Consider the following 22,035-nt stretch of genomic DNA (forward strand, 5'->3'; position numbering starts at 1 on the left):
ATCTATAAAGTGGCTTGTTTTTCTTCCATTGCTGTACCTTGGGTGCTAACACAATGCATTTGATTTTTTATTAAGAGGGGCACTGTAGAGGCAGTGTGAGTTTGTACAGGCTGTCAGAGCTGAATCTCTCTGATAAGCTCATGGGAAGCTTACAATTCCAATCAAGCAAGTGTTCTGCTCGAGTCCCTCTGTTTCCTAAGATGGATGTCAAAGGGAGCAGGCAATTTTGTTTGCGGGTCACTGACTAATATATGAAAGGAAAGTCCCCCAGGGAAATTCCATTTTTCTCCAAATGTTACTCCATAGCATTAAGTTTTATGTTCTAAGTGAAAGAAAATGCATGCTGTTCATCAAAGGGTGGGTGATGGGTAAATCAGTTTAGAAATGTTGCTATTGCCATTTAAGGGCTTCGAGTAATGCTTACTTTTTTTTTTTTCCCCTCCAATTTTCTTGGTCAGTGTTTGTCAGGTTCAACTCCAGCCATGGTTTCCCAGTGGAGGTCGATTCTGACACCAGCATCTTCCAGCTCAAGGAGGTGGTTGCTAAGCGACAGGGGGTTCCAGCTGACCAGTTACGTGTGATTTTCGCAGGGAAGGAGCTGAGGAATGACTTGACAGTGCGGGTGAGTCTCCCTTAGTGGATCGTTCCTGGGATGTAGCCAACCCCATTGCTTCTGCTGCTTCTGCTGCCAAGCTGACATTCATGCCTGAGATCTAATAGAATAAATAGTGCCTGGGGATTCCTTGAACTTTACTCCATACCGCTTCATTAATTCTGACCTTCTTAATTATGCATTAAAACAGCAAGCCCGAAGGATTGGAAGAATAACTGTGAGCGAGAGAGGGAAAAGAGAGAGAGCACACAAACTGGGCGTAGTGAATAAATGTTTACTGACTGCAGGAGAAGCAAGGCACAATTTCTCTGTCTGTTCAATTTCTACCTTACTTATTCCATTTGAATCTTAATGAAGAAGGATTCAAATAAATTGTTCCAAATCAGGTTGCTCAGTCACTGTGCTGTGAGGAATGTGTAACCCAATTGTGACCCCTGGAGGATGGTCCTAGGTCTGCTGCCGGGGCTCAGTAGGGGAGGTGCAGGGCTCAGGGCCGTTCACAGCAGGATTGAGAGCTCCCTGCCCCGTCAGAATCGCAGTGCCCAAGCTGTGGTGAAGCAAGACTGACGCACAGCAAAAGTCCACCTTTGTATTCAATTTCTCCAAGCTTTAGTAACATTTTCCCTAGAATGGGCCGCTGAAACATTAGAGAGGGAGCAGTGTGTGTTTCCTCTCCTGTCCCTAATGCTTTCAGGGCACCGCATGGCTCCAGGTACCATCAAAGGGCTATATCCTTTTCATCTGGGTGTTTCATTCACAACAGTGATTTCTGTAGAAGGGGAGAATTGGGTAGGCGATTGATTGATGAGCAGTGCCGTCACCTAGAAGTGGAGACCTGTAATTTGTTGAGGACGCCAGCAAATAGGACTCAATATGGATTGAAGTCCTTCTTTGAGAAAGTATAAGAAACGAGTTGCTTTCTGTGGATGGTTCAGGTGATGCTGAAGAACCCTGCAGACACATTTTCTCCCTTTCTTAGCCAGCGCAGATGAATTGCGATTCTGTTTACAGCTGTGCGGGCGCTGCTGTGTCTCTACTCAGAGTCCCTACTTTATGGACATCCTGTCACTATCTCTTCTTGGTGATGATGTTTACTGCTTTGTGAAATGCTTTCGAATCTGGGCGTACAAAAGAAGCTATAGAAGTGCAAATCGTTCCCTCCTCCTCCAGCACCCCTCCTGTGACGGCAGGAGGCACGTGCTCACTGTGCACAAACTGCTGTGCTTTGCTTTTAGGCAATTTGTTTTTATAAGGGAAGTGCCTGTGCTAAAAAGGTTTTGATTTTTTTTTTCAGTCAACTGAAAAGCTTTTTTACTGTACCTGCCAAACTCTAAATCCAAGAATGTTTCCTTCATAAATTATTTTAAAACAGCTTCTTGAACCAAAGTATTTTATGTTACCAGAAGTTTTGAAGTTTCAGGTTCTAAATCTTCTCACCTCTACCACTGGAGCTGATAGGTTACACTAATTGCTACAGACAATTGACTTTTATAGATAGATAGGTAGATAGATATGGATAAGATAGAGATATAAATGTAGATATATAGATAGATTGATTAAGATTCTTTATTTTGACAAACACTTCCAATGTTCTGGGCTTCTCAGGGGATCCCAAAGAAAGGCAAAACTCATCCCTACTCTTGTAGAGACTGCTGTTTACTTAGGGCCTCTAAAATCAACAGAAATATTAGGTTGAACCATATAGGTTAAAACTATTAGCAATTTCATGTAGCTCAACCAAATAGGTATAACATAAGGATGTCAAACATGATAACTGCCATATGAAAACTGAAATATAAGTGTTATGAAATTTTAAAGGTGGAGAAGACACATCTGAGTGAAAGTCACCAAGAAAGACTTCATGGATGAATTGAAACTCGCGTAGGGTTCTGGACATGGAGAATGAGCATAGTGTGTGCTTGGGAACAAGCATAGGTTCCTATTCTTCTAGAACCTAGAGGAGATGCTGAAGATGGGGTAAGAAGGGAGTTGGGAGCTGTATTTTACAGAGCTTTGACCCATGTGACATTGAGGTTTCATGTATGGAGAGCTAGAGCAAAATAGGGTGCCCTAGAGAGAAATAGGAGTCTGGAGATCCAGTTTGATCGTGAGCAGGATGAGGAGTTTCATCCATGACAAGAATTAATGCCAGTGGGAGATGCTGGCAGGCAGCTGAACTTAGGTGTGGAGCTTAGGGCTTGCTTTATATTTGAGGACTACCTACATGGAGGTAAATATTGTGGTTACTGGAGCAGATTCAGTTGCCATGATACAGAGGACAGCGGCACAGGAAATCTGTTAGGTAACAGGGGAGGAGCCAGTAAAAGAGGCATCATCCATCCAACTGACACTTCTGAAGATAGTTTGGAAAAGAAAATTACTGGTAAAGAATATATGTGCTGTGAAAAGATGGAGGATGGTGAAGAAAAGAGCCTTTGGACTTGGTGACTGTGGTGGTGAATTAGGGACCTTCAGGACTCCAGGCCAAGACTGTAGTTGGAAAAAGCCAGATTGCAGGGGCTCAGTATGAATCATGGGACTATGTAGTGAGCACGGCCCAGCTGGTCATTGAGGGAAAGGAGAGACAGAAGGAGTTCCTGGAGGAGCAGCAGGTCCTGCACTGTGTTGCACATTTCCTAGCCCTTGACTATGTGCATGGCTGACTTTTATACAGTTGTAATTAGTGTGAAAATGCAATTTTATATTCTGTATTCTTTCACTTAATATTATATCATAGGCATTTTCCATGTTGTTGTATAATCTTCATTTCTAAGTATCTAGATAATTCTCTGTAATAAGAGTGTTTATATTATATTTAGGGAGTATCTAGTTTTTAATATTACAAATTAAGGCAAAACAATTTTTTAAAAGGTATCTTATATACTTAGAGAATATGGCCTCTCTGTGTTTCAGTTTGCTCATTTGTAAAATGGGAATAATAATAATACCCATCTCATTGAGATTTTGTGAGGACTAAGTTAATTTATGTAAAACTCTTAGAACAGAGTACAACATATAGTAAACACTATCTAAATGTGAGCATTTATTGGCATCATCACTATCATGATTGTCATCATTATTATTAGGCAGTTACTTCAGGGTCTAAGTGGTCACCTTAAATAACATGACAGCTTTCCATTATGACTTATGATGAGTATATCTGCAATAGTTTAAACAGTTAAGGCAATGAAAATAGGATGCATATTTTACTGGGGCAGTAAAATGTGTGTGTGTGTGTGTGTGTGTGTGTGTGTATGTAATATTTATACATTTTAACTAAAAAGAACTTTGTGGAGTTTATAAATAAATGTTTGAACCTTATATATACAGGTTTTACTTAAGAATAGTACAATTTGAATTTAGTCAGCTTAAAAAAACTTTACTATTCCTCTAGTATTTAGTAAAAATAGACACCTATGGCTGTACTGTTCAGCAAAGTTTCATCATGGTATTATTGCTTTTAAGATATATTTTTATAAAGTAGATATCTGCCCCACACTATGTTTGTTAGAAGCGAATTGGAAAGAGCTCCACATTTTTTCCTACTTCATAAACAATGTTTCTGTGCATGTTATCATTTTCCTTATACTTACAAGATGAAATATAAAATATTAGTCTTTGACATATTATTCACAGTGAATTGATATTTTTTTCTTTGTAAAGAGTTATTGTCAGCTCTTGCAACAGAGTATTCAGGGCCTATTCAAATGATGGGTCACCCTTTCTCCTATCCTTCATTTCTGACACACTGCATATCAAGAATGCCTGAAATCACCTCTACATAGTTTTCAATTTATTATTCAAATGTATACAAGGAAAATAAGGTTCTAATGTAGTTGTATATACTAAAACTGATGAACTTTGCAATTAGACTAACAAAATTACAGGGACTTGAGAATTTATGTAAGATTTTGTTTGAGCAGAATTCACTGTATTCACATGAGTTGTATTATTATTTATATTATTAATATCAGTATAGGTTATTAGCCTGTGTATTAGTCAGAGTTCTCCAGAGAAACAGAACCAATAGATAGATAGATAGATAACGAAGAATTGGTCACATATTATGGAGGCTGACAAGTCCCAAGATATGCAGTCAACAAGCTTAGTTTCAGTCTGAGTCTGAAGGCTTGTAAACTGGAAGAAGTGACGGTGTCCTTCCAATCTGAAGGCTGGTAGGCTTGAGACCCAGAAAGAGCTGATGCTTCAGCTCAAGTCCAAGGCTGCAAAAAAAAACCAGTGTCCCAGCTAGATGGCTGTTGGGCAGGAGGAATTCTCTCTTACTCGTGGGAGGGTCAACCGTTTTGTTCGGGCCTTAAACTGACTGGATGGGGCCCACTTATCTGGGGGAGAAGAGGTATCTGATTTACTCAATCTGCTGATTCCAATAATAATCTCATCTGGGCACACCCTCACAGATGCACCTAGGCTAATATCTGACCAAATGTCTGGGCACTCCATGGCCCACTCAAGTTGACACATAAAATTCACCATCACAACCAGGATATGAGAAACCTCATTATATTTAATTAGTGTTAGAGGAAAGTTATTCTATTTTATTATCTTTGTAATAATGAATTAGACTTACAAAGTAGAAAATAAAATATAACTGTTTTACGTAGAAATGTTTGCTTTATAAAAGGATTCATTCAGGTGGATGGTCAAAAATTCCTTTCATTAAATATTCAATTTTATGATCTTTAAAATGTATATACACATTTGGAGACCATCTTTTCATGAAATAGGTCATTTTGCAATAAGTATTAAAGGACATCAGTTTATTACTCCTGTTAATCTTTGTGATATAACAATATCTGAGCTTGGAAGACCAGAGACATTAAGACTTTAATAGCTTAGGTTGTAAATACTAAAGAAAAATGAATGACCCTAAAAGCCAAATTATTTAATTGGCTATGTTTTTAGTGATATACACCATATACATTTCAAAATTTGAAAGTAGTGAAAACCAGCTTTCACTGACAAAGTAAACTATGTCCAATGACTAACAAATTCAAGTTTTGGAAATCTGTAAGAATATTTACCTATTTCAAAAAAATATTATATATTGTTTTGCTGATATCTCTAATTAACCTGCTAAGTTTTGAAACTTTAAAAACTTCACAAGGGTGTTATGAATACCCTGAATGTTCCTTGAACTTCCTCTAAGATAAGTAAGTATTGCTTAACTAAATTTTTAAAAGTTGATATTTTCTTAATGTCCTTTAAATTTTTTCCAACATTATTATTTCCCTTTTAATATACTTAGGCTATATTTTTCTATTATAGAATTAATATGTTATTTTTAAAAATTCAGATGATAGGGAAAAGCATACCAGCAGACCCCTAATTCTACTCATGTGTACATTTTTAAAATTTTTATTGGAGTACAGTTGATTTACAATGTTGTGTTAGTTTCAAGTGTACAGCAAAGTGAATCAGTTATACACATGCATATTTCCACACTTTTTTAGATTCTTTTCCCATATAGGCCATTACAGAGTATTGAGTAGAGTTCCACCATCAGGCCACTTCTACCACAGTGCCAATGGAGACTGTGTGTGGGGCTAGAAATCACTACCACACAGCAATAATGAGGAGTCCCTACTTCATGTCAGGTGTCAACAGATACCAAATGGAGAACTTGGACTTCTGTTTCCACCAGCAGTAATAAGTGGTACCCCCCTTTTGCAGCTGGAGCAGTGTCATAAAAGCTAAAATAGAAAGTTTAAGTAAAAGCCACAGTCTCATAATGTAATGAGAAAATGGCCAGATATCAAAAGAAAACCACCAAGAACCAGGAAGCCCTCAAGCTGAATGAAAAAACAATCAATAGTTGTTAATACTAAGATGACAGAGATGTTAGAATTATCTGACAGATATTTTAAGTAGCCATGATAAAATGCTTCAATGAACAGTTATGAACATGCTTGAAATATGAAAAAAAGAGTCTGAGAAAGAAGTAGAATATATAAAGAAGAATCAAATGGAAACCATAGAACTGAAGAATATAGTAACAAATAGAAAGCTCACTGGGTGGGCTCAACAGTAGAATGGTGGAGGCAGAGGAAAATGTTAGTGAACTGGAAGATAGAACAATACAAATTGCACAATCTGAACAGAGAGAAAATAGAATAAAAAAATAAAGAAAAAAGAGCCTCAGAAACATATGGATCTATAAAACTACACTTAAAATTGTGTCATCAAAATCCTGGAAGGAGAGGATAAAAGAAGGTAGGGAAAAGTGCTTAAAAAAATAATGGCTGAAAACTTGCCAAATTTTTTAAGAGACAAACTTACAGATTAATGAAGCTGAGAGAATCCAAAATTGGATACATTCAAAGAAATCCACACATCATAATTAAACTTCTGAAAACTAAATACAAGACAAAAGTCTTGAAAGCAGCTAGAGAAAATGTACAATTTACCCATAATGGAAAAAACAATTTGAATGACAGTGGATTTCTCATGAGCAACTATGAAGGTCAAAAGGAAATGGCACAATATTCTTCAAGTGCTGAAAAAGAAAAGAACTTTTAATCCAGAAACCTAGACCCAGCAAAAATATCTTTAAGGAATAAAGGAGAAGTTACTATATTTTTGGGTGAAGAAATACTAATAGAAATTGTCACCAGCAAAACTACCCTAAAAGAATGAATCAAAGAAGGAAGTTCTTTAATACAAAAGAAAATGATAGAAGAATGAACTGTGGAACATCAGGAAGGAAGAACACAGTAAGCAAAAGTATGGTTAAATACAATTGACTTTCCTTCTCCTCTTTAGGTTTCTAAATTATGTTTGAGGATTATAGAAAAAATTATAACAATGTCTTTTGTGGTTCTAAATGTATTTAGAGGGACTATTTAAGACAAATATAAACAGAGAGATAAAGAGACATAAAGAGAGTAGGTTTCTATACTTTACTTGAACATATAAAATGACAACCCCAGCAAAGTATGACAAGTTATGAATGTATAAGCACTAGAGAAACCACTAAGATAGGTAAAAGATTAAAATATAAAATAGTGACAACACTAAATGCTGATGAGGATGTGGAGAAACTGAGTCATTGATATATTGCTAGTGGGAATATAAAACTGTACAGCCACTCTGGAGGAGAATGTGATGGTTTCTTAAAAAGCTAAACTTGCATTTACCATATGACACAAAAACCAATACATGAATGTTTATAGCAGCTTCATTCATATTAGCCAAAAAATGAAAACAATCCTGATGTCCTTCAACAGGTGAATGATTGCACAAACTGTGGTCAATCCATACCATACTCAGTGATAATAAAAAAAAAAAACCCAAGAACTATTGATACACACAACATTTTGGATGGATCTCAAGAGAATTATCATTTTTTAATAATTAATTAATTAATTTGGTTGCGCAGGGTTTTAGTTGCAGCAGGCAGGCTCCTCAGTTGTGGCTCACCAACTCCTTAGTTGCGGTAGTCAGGTTCCTTAGCTGCAGCATGCAAACTCTTCGTTGCGTCATGCATGTGGTATCTAGTTCCCTGACCAGGGATCAAACCCAGGCCCCCTGCTTTGGGACTGAGGGGTCTTAACCACTGCAACACCAGGGAAGTCCCTCAAGAGAATTATGCTGAGTGAAAAAAAGCCAATACCAAAAGGTCACATTCCAAATGATTCCATTACTAGAACATTTTTCACATGACAAAATTGTAGAAATGGAGGAGAGATGAATGGTTACTAGAGGTTAAGGAGGGTGTGGGAGAAGAAAAGAGTGTGTGGCAGTAAAAAGGACAAGAGGAGGGACCCTTGTGGTGATGAATCTTGACTATACCAATGCTGATAGTATGATCGTGATGATTTAGTATACTTTCGTAAGATGTTGTCATGGGGGAAACTGGGAAAAGAGTTCCTGGGATATCTCGGTGTTATTTCTGACAACAACATGTGCATCGGCAAGCATCTCAAGATAAAGTTTAATTTAAAAAAATGCAGAAAAACATAAGTTCTACCCTCTTTTACAGAGGAATAGAAACTCTCTCTTCCTATAGAAAATACACAAGCTTGTTATTTGCATCTATTTTAATGGAACAGTATTTATTAATGTGATTTTCAACATAAGAAATTAGAAAATAATTTAGCTGATTCTCAGAGACAAAGATTAGTTCATAATGAGTCAATAAGTCAATAAAACTTATGGAAGTATTAGGCATTTTTTAAAAATTCTTAAACAGACTCCTTAGCACCTTATGGGTCTGAATAGACATGGTTAGTATTTATTTATTTAAATTATTTAAATTATTTATTTATTTAAATTAGTGTTTATTTACCAACTATTTCAAATAAAGAAAAATAAACAGTTCATAACAATTGTGTACTCTAATTGTACATTTTCCAAATTGATTTGAGAGTGATATACTATAGTTTTAGGCAATAAATGAGCACCTCATGTAACCATTGTGGTTATAATGGTTGGAGAAAACATTCACATAAATATTGCTCCCCTTTGATTGGTGCCATACATTTATATAATAGAAGGAATTTAGGGATGAAATGGTTTCAGTTATAAACTAAATTTATTTAAGTTCTTTTTACTTTCTCTCTTGAATATAAGACAAAAAGAGGCTAGGCTAGAACATAGAATGCAGTCCCACCATGATTTTTTGTTTGTATATAAAAGAGGAATTCTGCAGATGACAGTATAAATGGCTAATATGTTTTACTTAAAATTCTATTTTTCTCTGATTGTAAGATAAAAGGAAGCCAGGTTAGACACCATTTTACTAAGAGCAATCGTACCATGATTTCATTGTATCTAAGAGTACAATTGTGTAAATAAGACTCTCAAACACTTCAGGAAGAATACAAGAATTTTTCCCAAAGGGTTGACTTGTTAATGGGACTGACTGCTCGCCTCATTCATGTAGGTAAAATGTAGATATACACGTGAGTTCCTCCAAAGAACTGGTATGTTGTTGTGGCAGCTGGTAAGCACTGCAGAATGTCAGGGTCTAGAATCAATGGATGATGATCTATACAGAGCAAGTGATCATTTCAGAAAGACCCTTATTTTATCTGTTTGTGTCTGGCTGTTTATATGTCAGAAAGAATCTCTGAATTACGTACCTCTTTGCATAATTCAGAACGCTCAGAAATATTATTTTTCTGTTGAAAGGTAGTCTTGACTTTTGTGTGCCCCTGCGGACTCATGAAACATCTTTGAGGACTGCCATGAATAAATGCAGACTTGAAGAAAAAGAAAAAAGATTCTTTTAGCATATAAGAGGCTGAGGATATACAGTGTGTGGATTTATTTAACAGGTTCATGTCTCACAGACAATTCCATTGCCCTTATTGTGCTCAAATTGCAAGGTAGAAAATCTGTGGGGGAGTGAAACTCTGGAACAAGCCAATCCCCCAGATCTTAACCTAGGATACATTTTATTAGAGTATAAAAGGCAAAGCCTGTCTCATGGTTAGAGAAAACGTTCACCTGGAAGCCTGACAAATGAAAGAGGAGCGATTCCACACTGTGAAATTTTGTTACTTGTCACTGAAGTCCTCATTTCAAATATTCTGTACTGTTTTCTCTGTTTTTGGACTCAAACTCCATCATAGAGTTGACCTGACTTTGCTTAAGACTTTATTTAATATAGTCATTATCCTTTACAGAAAAATCTAAGACACAAGAATGTTTCTATACCATTCACCCTAAAGCTTCTACACCAAAAGATTACTCACCCCAATTCTACCTTTTTCTTCTTCCGCCTTACCAAGCCATTGTAACAAGCCTGAAATTATTGTCATAGTACAATGAAAAATTTTATATGAAAGCACTCTTTAAAGCTTATATACCAAACTCTGGAAAAGAAGAAGTAAAACTGTCACTCTTTGCAGATGACATGATACTATACATAGAGAATCCTAAAGATGCCCCCAGAAAACTACTAGAGATAATCAAGAATTTGGTAAATTTTCAGGATATAAAATTAATGAACAGAAATCGCTTGCATTACTATACACTAACAACGAAAGATCAGAAAGAGAAATTAAGGAACCAATCCCACTTACCATTGCAACAAAAAGAATTTAAAAAGTAGGAATAAACCTACCTAAGGAGCGTAAAAGACCTGTACTCAGAAAACTACAAGACACTGATGAAAGAAATCAAAGATGACACAAACAGATTGAGAGATATACCATGTTCTTGGATTGGAAGAACCAACATTGTGAAAATGACTATACTACCCAAAGCAATCTACAGATTCAATGCAATCCCTACCAAACTACCAATGGCATTTTTCACAGAACTAGAATAAAAAATCTTAAAAGTTTTATGGAGACAAAAAAGACCCCAAATAGTCAAAGCAATCTTGTGGTAAAAAAAAAAAAGGAGCTGGAGGAACCAAACTCCCTGACTTCAGACTACACTACATTTCTACAGCAATCAAGACAATATGGTACTGGCACAAAAGCAGATATACAGGTCAATGGAGCAGGATAGAAAGCCCAGAGATAAACCCATACACCTATGGTCAAATACCTATGACAGAGGAGGCAAGGATATACAATGGAGAAAAGACAGTCTCTTCAATAAGTGGTGCTGGGAAAACTGGAAAGCTACATGTAAAAGAATGAAATTTAAACATTCCCTAACACCATACGCAAAAATAAACACAAAATGGATTAAAGACCTAAATGTAAGGCTAGACACTGTAAAACTCTCAGAGGAAAACATAGGCGGAACATTCTTTGACATAAATCACAACAAGATCTTTTTTGACCCACCTCCTAGAGTAATGGAAATAAAATAAACAAATGGGACCTAATGAAACAAAATCAAACTATAAACAAGATGAAAAGAAAAACCTCAGAATGGGAGAAAATATTTGCAAACAAATAAACGGACAAAGGATTGATCTCCAAAATACATAAACAGCTCATGCAGCTCAATATTAAAAAAAAACAAACAACCCAATTAAAAAATGGGCAGAAGACCTAAATAGACCTTTCTCCAAAGAAGACATACAGATGGCCAAGAGGCACATGAATAGCTGCTCAACATCACTAATTATTAGAGAAATGCAAATCAAAACTACAATGAGGTATCACCTCACGGTTAGAATGGGCATCATCAGAAAATCTACAAACAACAAATGCTAGAGAGGGTGTGGAGGAAAGGGAACCCTCTTGCACTGTTGGTGGACATGTAAATTGATGCAGCCAGTATGGAGGATCCTTAAAAAACTAAAAATGAAATTACCATATGACCAAGCAATCCCACTCCTGGGTATATACCCAGAGAAAACCAAAATTCAAAAAGACATATGCACCCCCATGTTCATTGCAGCACTATTTACAATAGCCAGTCATGGAAGCAAGTGAAATGCCCATCGACCGATGAATGTATAAAGAAGATGTGGTACATATATACATTGGAATATTACTCAGCCTTAAAAAGGAACGAAATTGGGTCATTTGTAGAGATGTGGACGGATCTAGAGACTGTCATACAGAGTGAAGTAAGTCAGAAAGAGAAAAACAGGTATCATATATTAATGCATATATGTGGAACCTAGAAAACTGGTACAGATGAACCGGTTTGCACAGCAGAAATAGAGACACAGCTGCAGAGAAGAAACGTATGGACACCAAGAGGGGAAAGCAGGGGGGTGGGGTGGGATGAATTAGGAGATTGAGATTGACATATATACACTAATATGTATAAAATAAACAACTAAAAACAACCTCCTGTATAAAAAAAATAAATGAAATAAAAATTTAAAAAAATAATAAAATTGAGCACCCTAAGGGGGGAAAATAAGCTTTTTAAAATATATTTCATTTTATTTTATTTTATCTATTAATTCATTAATTCATTAATTTAAAACATCTTTATTAGAGTATAATTGCTTTACAATGCTGTGTTAGTCTCTACGTTATAACAAAGTGAATCAGCTATACATATACATATATCCCCATATCTCCTCCCTCTTGTGTCTCCCTGCCACCCTCCCTATCCCACCCCTCTAGGTGGTCACAAAGCACCAAGCTGATCTCCCTGTGCTAAGCGGTGCTTCCCACTAGCTATCTATTTTGGTAGTATATATAAGTCCATGCACCTCTCTCCCTTCATCCCAGCTTAAAATTACCCCTCCCCGTGTCCATTCTCCACATCTGCGTCTTTATGCCTGTCCTGCCCTTAGGTTCTTCATAACCATTTTTTTTCTTGAGATTCCATATATATCTGTTAGCATATGGTATTTGTTTTTCTCTTTCTGACTTACTTCACTCTATATGACAGACTCTAACTCCATCCATCTCACTACAAATAACTCAATTTCATTTCATTTTATGGCTGAGTAATAGTCCATTGTATATATGTGCCACAGCTTCTTTATCCATTCATCTGTCAATGGACACTTAGGTTGCTTCCATGTCCGGGTATTGTAAATAAAGCTGCAGTGAATGTTGTGGTACATGTCTCTTTTTGAATTATGATTTTCTCAGGGTATATGCCCAGTAGTGGGATTGCTGGGTCATATGGTAGTTCTATTTTTAGATTTTTAAGGAACCTCCATACTGTTCTCCATAGTGGCTGCATCAATTTACAGTCCCACCAACAGTGCAAGAGGCTTCCCTTTTCTCCACACCCTCTCCAGCATTTATTGTTTGTAGATTTTTTGATAATGGCCATTCTGACTGGTGTGAGATGATATCTCTTTGTAGTTTTGATTTGCATTTCTCTAATGATTAATGATGTTGAGCATTCTTTCATGTGTTTGTTGGCAGTCTGTATATCTTCTTTGGAGAAATGTCTATTTAGGTCTTCTGCCCATTTTTGGATTGGGTTGTTTGTTTTTTTGATATTGAGCTGCATGATCTGCTTATGACTTTTGGAGATTAATCCTTTGTCAGTTGCTTCATTTGCAAGTATTTTCTCCCATTTTGAGGGCTGTCTTTTGGTCTTGTTTATGGTTTCCTTTGCTGTGCAAAAGCTTTTAAGTTTCATTAGGTCCCATTTATTTGTTTTTGTTTTTATTTCCATTTCTCTAGGAGGTGGGTCCAAAAGGATCTTGCTGTGCTTTATATCATAGAGTGTTCTGCCTATATTTTCCTCTAAGAGTTTTATAGTGTCTGGCCTTATATTTAGGTCTTTAATCCATTTTGAGTTTATTTTTGTTTATGGTGTTAGGGAGTGTTCTAATTTCATTCTTTTACATGTAGCTGTCCAGTTTTCCCAGCACCGCTTACTGAAGAGACTGTGTTTTCTCCATTGTATGTTCTTGCCTTCTTTATCAAAAATAAGGTGACCATATGTGTGTGCATTTATCTCTGGGCTCTATATCATGTTCCATTGATCTATATTTCTGTTTTTGTTCCAGTAGCATATTGTCTTGATTACTGTAGCTTTGTAGTATAGTCTAAAGTCATGGAGCATGATTCCTCCAGCTCCATTTTTCTTTCTCAAGATTGCTTTGGCTATTCGGGGTCTTTTCTGTTTCCATACAAATTGTGAAATTTTTTGTTCTAGTTCTGTGAAAAATGCCAGTGATAGTTTGGTAGGGATTGCATTGAATCTGTGGATTGCTTTGGGCAGTAGAGTCATTTTCACAATGTTGATTCTTCCAATCCAAGAACATGATATATCTCTCCATCTGTTTGTATCATCTTTAATTTCTTTCATCAGTGTCTTATAGTTTTCTGCATACAGGTATTTGTCTCCTTAGGTAGGATTGTTCCTATGTATTTTATTCTTTTTATTGCAATGGTAAATGATAGTGTTTCCTTAATTGCTCTTTCAGATTTTTCATCATCTGCGTATAGGAATGCAAGAGATTTCTGTGCATTAACTTTTTATCCTGCTACTTTACCAAATTCATTGATTAGCTCTAGTAGTTTTCTGGTAGAGCCTTTAGGATTCTCTATGTATAGTATCATGTCATCTGCAAACAGTGACAGCTTTACTTCTTCTTTTCTGATTTGGAATCCTTTTATTTCTTCTTCTTCTCTGATTGCTGTGGTTAAAACTTCCAAAATTATGTTGAATAATAGTGGTGAGGATGGACAACCTTCTTTTGTTTCTGATCTGAGCAGAAATGGTTTCAGTTTTTCACCATTGAGAATGATATTGACTGTCGGTTTTGTCATATATGACCTTTATTATGTTAAGGTAAGTTCCCTCTATGCCTACTTTCTGGAGGGTTTTTATCAAGAATCGGTGTTGGATTTTGTCAAAAGCTTTTTCTGCATCTATTGAGATGATCATATGGTTTTTCTCCTTCAATTTGTTAATATGGTGTATCACATTATTTGATTTCCATATATCAAAGAATCCTTGGCTTCCAGGGATAAACCCCACTTGATCATGGTGTATGATCCTTTTAATGTGCTGTTGGATTCTATTTGCTAGTATTTTGTTGAGGATTTTTGCATCTCTGTTCATCAGTGATAATGGCCTGTAGTTTTCTTTCTTTGTGACGTCTTTTCTGGTTTGGGTATCAGGGTGATGGTGACCTCATAGAATAAGTTTGGGAGTGTTCCTCCCTCTGCTATATTTTGGGAGAGTTTGAGAAGGATAGGTGTTAGCTCTTCTCTAAATGTTTGATAGAATTCGCCTGTGAAACCATGTGGTCCTGAGCTTTTGTTTGTTGGAAGATTTTTCACCACAGTCTCAATTTCAGTGCTTGTGATTGGTCTGTTTGTATTTTCTATTTCTTCCTCATTCAGTCTTGAAAGGTTATGATTTTCTAAGAATTTGTCCATTTCTTCCAGGCTGTCCATTTTATTGGCATATAGTTGCTTGTAGTAATCTCTCATGATCCTTTCTATTTCTGCAGTGTCAGCTGTTACTTCTTCTTTTTCATTTCTAATTCTATTGATTTGAGTCTTCTCCCTTTTTTCTCGATGAGTCTGGCTAATGGTTTATCAATTTTCTTTATCTTCTCAAAGAAGCAGCTTTTAGTTTTATTGATTTTTGCTATTGTTTTCTTCATTTCTTTTTCATTTATTTCTGATCTGAACTTTATGATTTCTTTCCTTCTGTTAACTCTGGGTTTTTTGTTGTTGTTGTTGTTCTTTCTCTAATTGCTTTAGGTGTAAGTTTAGGTTGCTTATTGAGATGATTCTTGTTTCTTGAGGTAGGATTGTATTGCTCTAAACTTCCCTCTTAGAACTGCTTTTGCTGCATCCCATAGGTTTTGGGTCATCGTGTTTTCATTGTCATTTGTTTCTAGGTATTTTTTGATTTCCACTTTGATTTCTTGACTGATCTCTTGGTCATTTAGTAGTGTATTGTTTAGCCTCCATGTGTTTGTATTTTTGAAAAAAAATTTTTTTTCCTGTAATTGATATCTAGTCTCATAGCATTGTGGTCAGAAAAGATACTTGATATGATTTCAGTTTTCTTAAATTTACCAAGGCTTGATTTGTGACCCGAGATATGATCTATCCTGGAGAATGTTCCATGAGCACTTGAGAAGAAATTGTATTCTGTTGTTTTTGGATAGAATCTACTCTAAATATCAATTTTGTCCATCTTGTTTAATTTATCATTTAAAGCTTGTGTTTCCCTATTTATTTTCATTTTGGTTGATATGTCCATTGCTGAAGGTAGGGTGTTGAAGTCCCCTACTGTGATTGTTTTACTGTCGATTTCCCCTTTTATTGTTGTTAGCATTTGCCTTATGCATTGAGATGCTCCTCTGTTGGGTGCTGAAATATTTACAATTGTTATATCTTTTTCTCTGATTGATCCCTTAATCATCATGTAGTGTTATTTTTGTCTCTTGTAATAGTCTTTATTTTAAAGTGAATTTTGTCTGATATGAGAATTGCTACTCCAGCTTTCTTCTGATTTCCATTTGCATGGAATGTATTCTTCCATCCCCTCACTTTCAGTCAGTATGTGTCCCTAGGTCTGAAGTGGGTCTCTTGTAGATAGCATATATACAGGTCTTGTTTTCGTATCCATTCAGCCAGTGTGTCTTTTGGTTGGAACATTTAATTCATTTACAATTAACGTAGTTATCGATATGTATGTTCCTATTGCAATTTTCTTAATTGTTTTGGGTTTGTTATTTTAAGTCTTTTCCTTGTCTTATGTTTCCTGCCTAGAGAAGTTCCTTTAGCATTTGTTGTAAAGCTGGTTTGGTGGTGCTGAATTCTCTTAGCTTTTGCTCGTCTGTAAATGTTTTAATTTCTCTGTTGAATCTGAATGAGATCCTTGCTGGGTAGAGTAATATTGGTCATAGGTTTTTCCCTTTCATCACTTTAAATATGTCCTGTCACTCCCTTCAGGCTTTCAGAGTTTCTGCTGAAAGATCAGCTGTTAACCTTATGGTGATTCCCTTGTATGTTATTTGTTGCTTTCCCCTTGCTGTTTTTTTTTTAATGTCTATTTATGTTTTTTTTTCTTATTAGTCATCCAGTTTATACACACCATTGTATACATGTCAATCCCAATCTTCCAGTTCATCCCACCACCATCCCTTGCTGCTTTTAAAATTTTTTCTTTGTATTTACTTTAATAGTTTGATTATTATGTGTCTTGGTGTGTTTCTCCTTGGATATATCTTGTATGGGACTCTCTCTGCTTCCTGAACTTGATTGACTATTTCATATCCGGTATTAGGGAAGTTTTCAACTATAATCTCCTCAAATATTTTATCAGTCCCTTTCTGTTTCTCTTCTTCTTCTGGGACCCCTGTAATTCGAATATTGGTGCATTTAATGTTGTCCCAGAGGTCTCTGAGACTGTCCTCAATTATTTTCATTCTTTTTTCTTTATTCTGCTCTGAAGTAGTTATTTCCACTATTTTATCTTCAGCCAGTGTGTCTTTTGGTTGGAGCATTTAATCCATTTACAATTAAGGTAGTTATCAATATGTATGCTCCTATTGCCATTTTCTTAATTGTTTAATCCATTCTTCTGCCTCAGTTTTTCTGCTATTTATTCATTCATGAGTATTTTTAATTTCATTTATTGTGTTGTTCATCATTGTTTGTTTGCCCTTTAGTTCTTCTAGGTCCTTCTTAAACGTCTCTTGTATTTTCTCCATTCTATTTCCAAGATTTTAGATTATCTTTACTATGATTACACTGAATTCTTTTTCTGGTTGACTGCCTATTTCCTCATCATTTGTTTGGTCTGGTGGGTTTTAATCTTGCTCCTTCATCTGCTGTTTGTTTCTCTGTCTTCTCATTTTGCTTAACTTACTGTGTTTGGGGTCTTCTTTTCTCAGGCTGCAGGTTCATAGTTCCCAGTGTTTTTTTTTGTCTGCCCCCAGTGGCTAAGGTTTGTTCAGTTGTTTGTGTAAGCTTCCTGGTGAAGGGGACTAGTGCCTGTGTTCTGGTGGATGAGGCTGGATGTTGTCTTTCTGGTGGGCAAGACTGCATCCAGTGGTGTGTTTTGCGGTGTCTGTGACTTTGTTATGATTTTATGCAGCCTCTCTGTTAATTGGTGGGCTTGTGTTCTTGTCTTGCTAGATGTTTGGCCTAGGGTTTCCAGCACTGTAGCTTGCTGATCGCTGAGTGGAGCTGGGTCTTAACGTTGAGATGGAGAGCTCTCCACTCTTTGATATTATGTGGAGCCAGAAGGTCTCTGGTAGACCAATGTCCTGAACTTGGCCCTCCCACCTCAGAGGCACAGGCCTGACACACAGCCAGAAAACCAAGACCCTGTCAGTCACACGGCTCTCTCAGGGCTTCTATTTCACCAGCAACAATGTGACTTTGGATGGTGTGGGCCACTTTTTTTGCCAATTGGCTGAGGAGAAGTGTGACGGCCCCCAGTGTCTCTTCAAAGTGTCAAGCCAGTGCTGCCGCCGCACCCTCTTCCAGGATGCATGGAAGCCTTTTCAAGATGAGTGGGCTAAAACCTAGGATGCTGTGGAAATTGCCATTCTTACGGAGAAGAACCTGAACCAGGTACTATTGGATCTGCGTGTCCTGGGTTCTGCCCATGCAGACTCCCATGTCTCTCACTTCCTGGAGAGCTGCTTCCTTGGAGGAGCAGGTGAAACTCAAAAAAAAGCTTATATACCAAACTCACTTATGACTGATCAGTATGAGAATATGTATTCTCCTTCATTTTTTGTTTATAAGTGTGCTTGAATCACTGCTTAAATTAATGAATAGGCTAATGATAAATATTCTCTCTGCTATCTTTTATTTTTTAGATATGAATTAAATGAGAGATAAAGTTAAATGTGTAAAAAATAGTTTATTTTAGTTGTAACTTCAGTGATGCTCATAAGACAGAGAAAACAAAATTAAATAGGACAGGTAGAGTTTTCCTTTTTTTCTTCAACTGTTAAATTTAATCTTGTTAGGAATACAATTCTCTGAAACCATTTATCAGCAGAAGTTTACTTAAATTAAATTAACATTGGGTTGTTCAGGGTTGCCGCGCTAACCCTTCTAAGGCACTGAAGGATGTGGTAAGAGATCATTTTTTTGGCCATGTGTTAAAACAGAGGACATAGAGACTCACTTAGTGGAAGCAAAACCTCAAGTATTCTTGATCTGTGATGCAAGCTCATGATTTGTAAAATTAGTGTCAGTAGAATGCTCTAGTCATAATTACTTGCAGATTTTAAAATTATATGTTTTAACCTTTTTTGCATATGTACCTTCACACTGAGACGCACACATTCATTTAGGCAATGCAGTTCTTTGGGAAGAAAGTTATAAATTTTGCTTGTGAATTTGTGTAAACTACATTTCTTTGACGGTTTTATTCTGTTATTGGATTTTATTTTGTCATTAAATGTTTTCTCTTCTGTACTTGGGCTTGGTCTATTTGGATTCAGAGTCTCCACTCCTATATGATTTAATATGTAGACTAATCATGGTGTAGAGCTCTGCTTTTTAAATTGTTGGAAATATTCTGAGATTAGAGGGAGAAGTGAGGAATATGAGAACCCACTGATGTTTATGATTTGGAGTACATCACAAACTTTGTTTCAAAGGTGTGGGCTTTTGAAAATTCAGTACAGGTTTTTCCAAGGATATTTTCTGTTCATTTTTATATCCTTAAGTATTTCAAAGTGAATTGAATCTGTGTGTTTGCATGCCATTTATGCATAATTCATCAAATATTGTTCTGAAAGGAGAGAAAATAAAAACAAAAACTTACCTAAGATATTTCTAGTGTTGCTTAACACTTGGACACTAAGAATTTCAGAACCTGTAAAAGTAGATAACACCTGCTTCCTCAGTTTACCTGTTTTGCCTCCCAGTCAGTTATTTTCATTTTGAGCAACATTAAGATACATGCTGTGTGGTTTTTTTTTTTTGGAGTATAGTTGCTTTACAGTGTTGTGTTAGCTTCTACTGCCCAGCAAAATGAATCAGCCATACATATACATATATCCCCTCCCTTTTGTGTTTCCCTCCCATTTAGGACACCATGGTGCATTAAGTAGAGTTCCCTATGGTATACGGTATGTTCCCATCAGTTGTCTATTTTATACATAGTATCAATAGTGTATATGTGTCAATTCCAATCTCCTAATTCCTCCCGCCCCACCCCTTTCCCCCTTGGTATCCATACATTTGTTCTCTATGTCTCTGTCTCTATTTCTGCTTGGCAAATAAGATCATCTATACCATTTTTCTAGATTCCCCATATATGCATTAATGTACCATATTTGTTTTTCTCTTTCTGACTTACTTCACTCTGTATGACACTCTCTAGGTCCATCTACATCTCTACAAATGACCCAATTTCATTGCTTTTTAGCCTAAATACCTTTTATATATATATTTTTATCCAGGGGAGTTTTATGATGCCATCTCCAACATACACTCCTTTTCCATATATAACAGAGGAGTTAAAACTTCAAGACTGTCATATACTAAGTGAAATCATTTAGTTAGAATTCTGCTCAATTTTCTGATACATGTTTATAATGAAGTGGTTATCAATCATTCTAAAGGCAGACTTTCTAGGATGGGCAAGTCATTTAAAGTCTCAAGTGTCTATTTTTCTCATCTATAAAATGGAGATAGTAATAGTGCCTGTATTTTTGTAGGGTTGTTTTGAGTATTACATGAAATTATATCTCCAAAGGACAGACACATAAGCAAATTTTAAACTATTATTAATTTACTTTGATGAATAGTTCACAAAGAGAAAATATCTTTTCTGACATACAGTAGATTCATCCTGAAAATTATTTTGTCTCAAAACACTCCAAAAAGGAACACATTTACCCCATTCCAAATTCCTATTCTACATTCAGGCTAACCTCAGAATGGCATCATATGTATTATTTGTGGGAGCTCCTTTGATTTAAGTCTTAATGATAAATTGTAACTTTAAGAAAGGAACATATCTTGTTCTAGTGGAGTTTACCTTTTTTTTTTTTAATGTGTTGGATATATCTGAACTATTTTATTTTGGGAACAATTTTTCAAGTGTATTTACTGTTCAAAATCTGTTAAACAAGGGGCGCACAATGATTTGAGGTTGCTCCTAACAGTTTGTGAGCCACTCGAATATAAAACAGAGGGGAAGAGGATCAGGAGGCATTCTGAAGAGAAAATACATTATTTGACTTACTTAAATGATTCATTTGTTGTCTTTGTAATTTATAAGCAGAATGGAAACACTAAATTTACATAACCTATCATTTTGTAGTCCATTTAAAGCTAGATTAAATTGGTATATTTTGTATCTGTTTTGAGTGCTTTAAAAGGAAAAGATTGATTTCTTATAGGTCAATCTTCATATATTGCTTATATTGCATATTATATATAATTGTTGAGTTCATTTCTGTCCTTTACCTTTAACTCCATAACATTATTTAAAAATATGTATTATATATATATATATATATACATACCTATAATCATATGTCAGTTATTCAATCCAGTTCACTGATAGTAAACAATTTAAAACACAATTTGTTCCATTTTCCTGTAAATAGGTATATGAGCCACCAAAAGACTAATTATGATGAAGTAGAAATTCTTCCTATGATTGATTTCAATTTATTAAAAATGTGTCTTTGAAGGTTTATAAAAAGAATTTGAACATAGAGAAGACAACTATCAAGGGATATTACTTTTTGAAAATAGCAATAAATTTACGAATTACTTTTAAGGCTTGATTTGATAGAAAACATAGATTTTGTAAGGATTTGAAAAATACAGTAAACTTTTTAGTAGCCTTTTAGGGTTTGCTTTTTACTCGGTATTCTTGCCTCAGGAGGAAGAATGTTGCAGTGGACCACCTCCTATTCAGAAGTACTGGATTTTTAGAAAATTTTTTGTATTATTTTGTTTTTATTTTATTTAGTCTTTTGACATAGGAAATTGATAGGATCTGATACTTAAAGTTCTCCCATCTTCGAATGAATGTGTTTTATCTACAAATAGTGTTTTTATAGATAATAGAAAATAACACAAAGGTTTGACAATTGTTTATATTTTACATTCTGG

At 35.7% G+C, this 22,035-nt stretch overlaps 1 protein-coding gene across 7 annotated transcripts in view; it reads left to right on the forward strand.

Moving 5' to 3' along the window:
* Window positions 1-22,035, forward strand: part of PRKN (parkin RBR E3 ubiquitin protein ligase) — a 1,310,471-nt gene that overhangs the window by 247,303 nt on the left and 1,041,133 nt on the right. For all 7 annotated transcript variants that reach the window (XM_082633515.1, XM_082633514.1, XM_082633517.1 and 4 more), the window contains exon 2: window positions 459-622. In XM_082633515.1, coding sequence (XP_082489641.1) covers window positions 459-622 — 164 coding nt within the window. The remainder of the gene's footprint in view (window positions 1-458; window positions 623-22,035) is intronic.

Source organism: Mesoplodon mirus, assembly GCF_964341445.2.
Source record: "Mesoplodon mirus genome assembly, chromosome: 10".
In the NCBI taxonomy this organism is placed as follows: Eukaryota; Metazoa; Chordata; class Mammalia; order Artiodactyla; family Ziphiidae; genus Mesoplodon; species Mesoplodon mirus.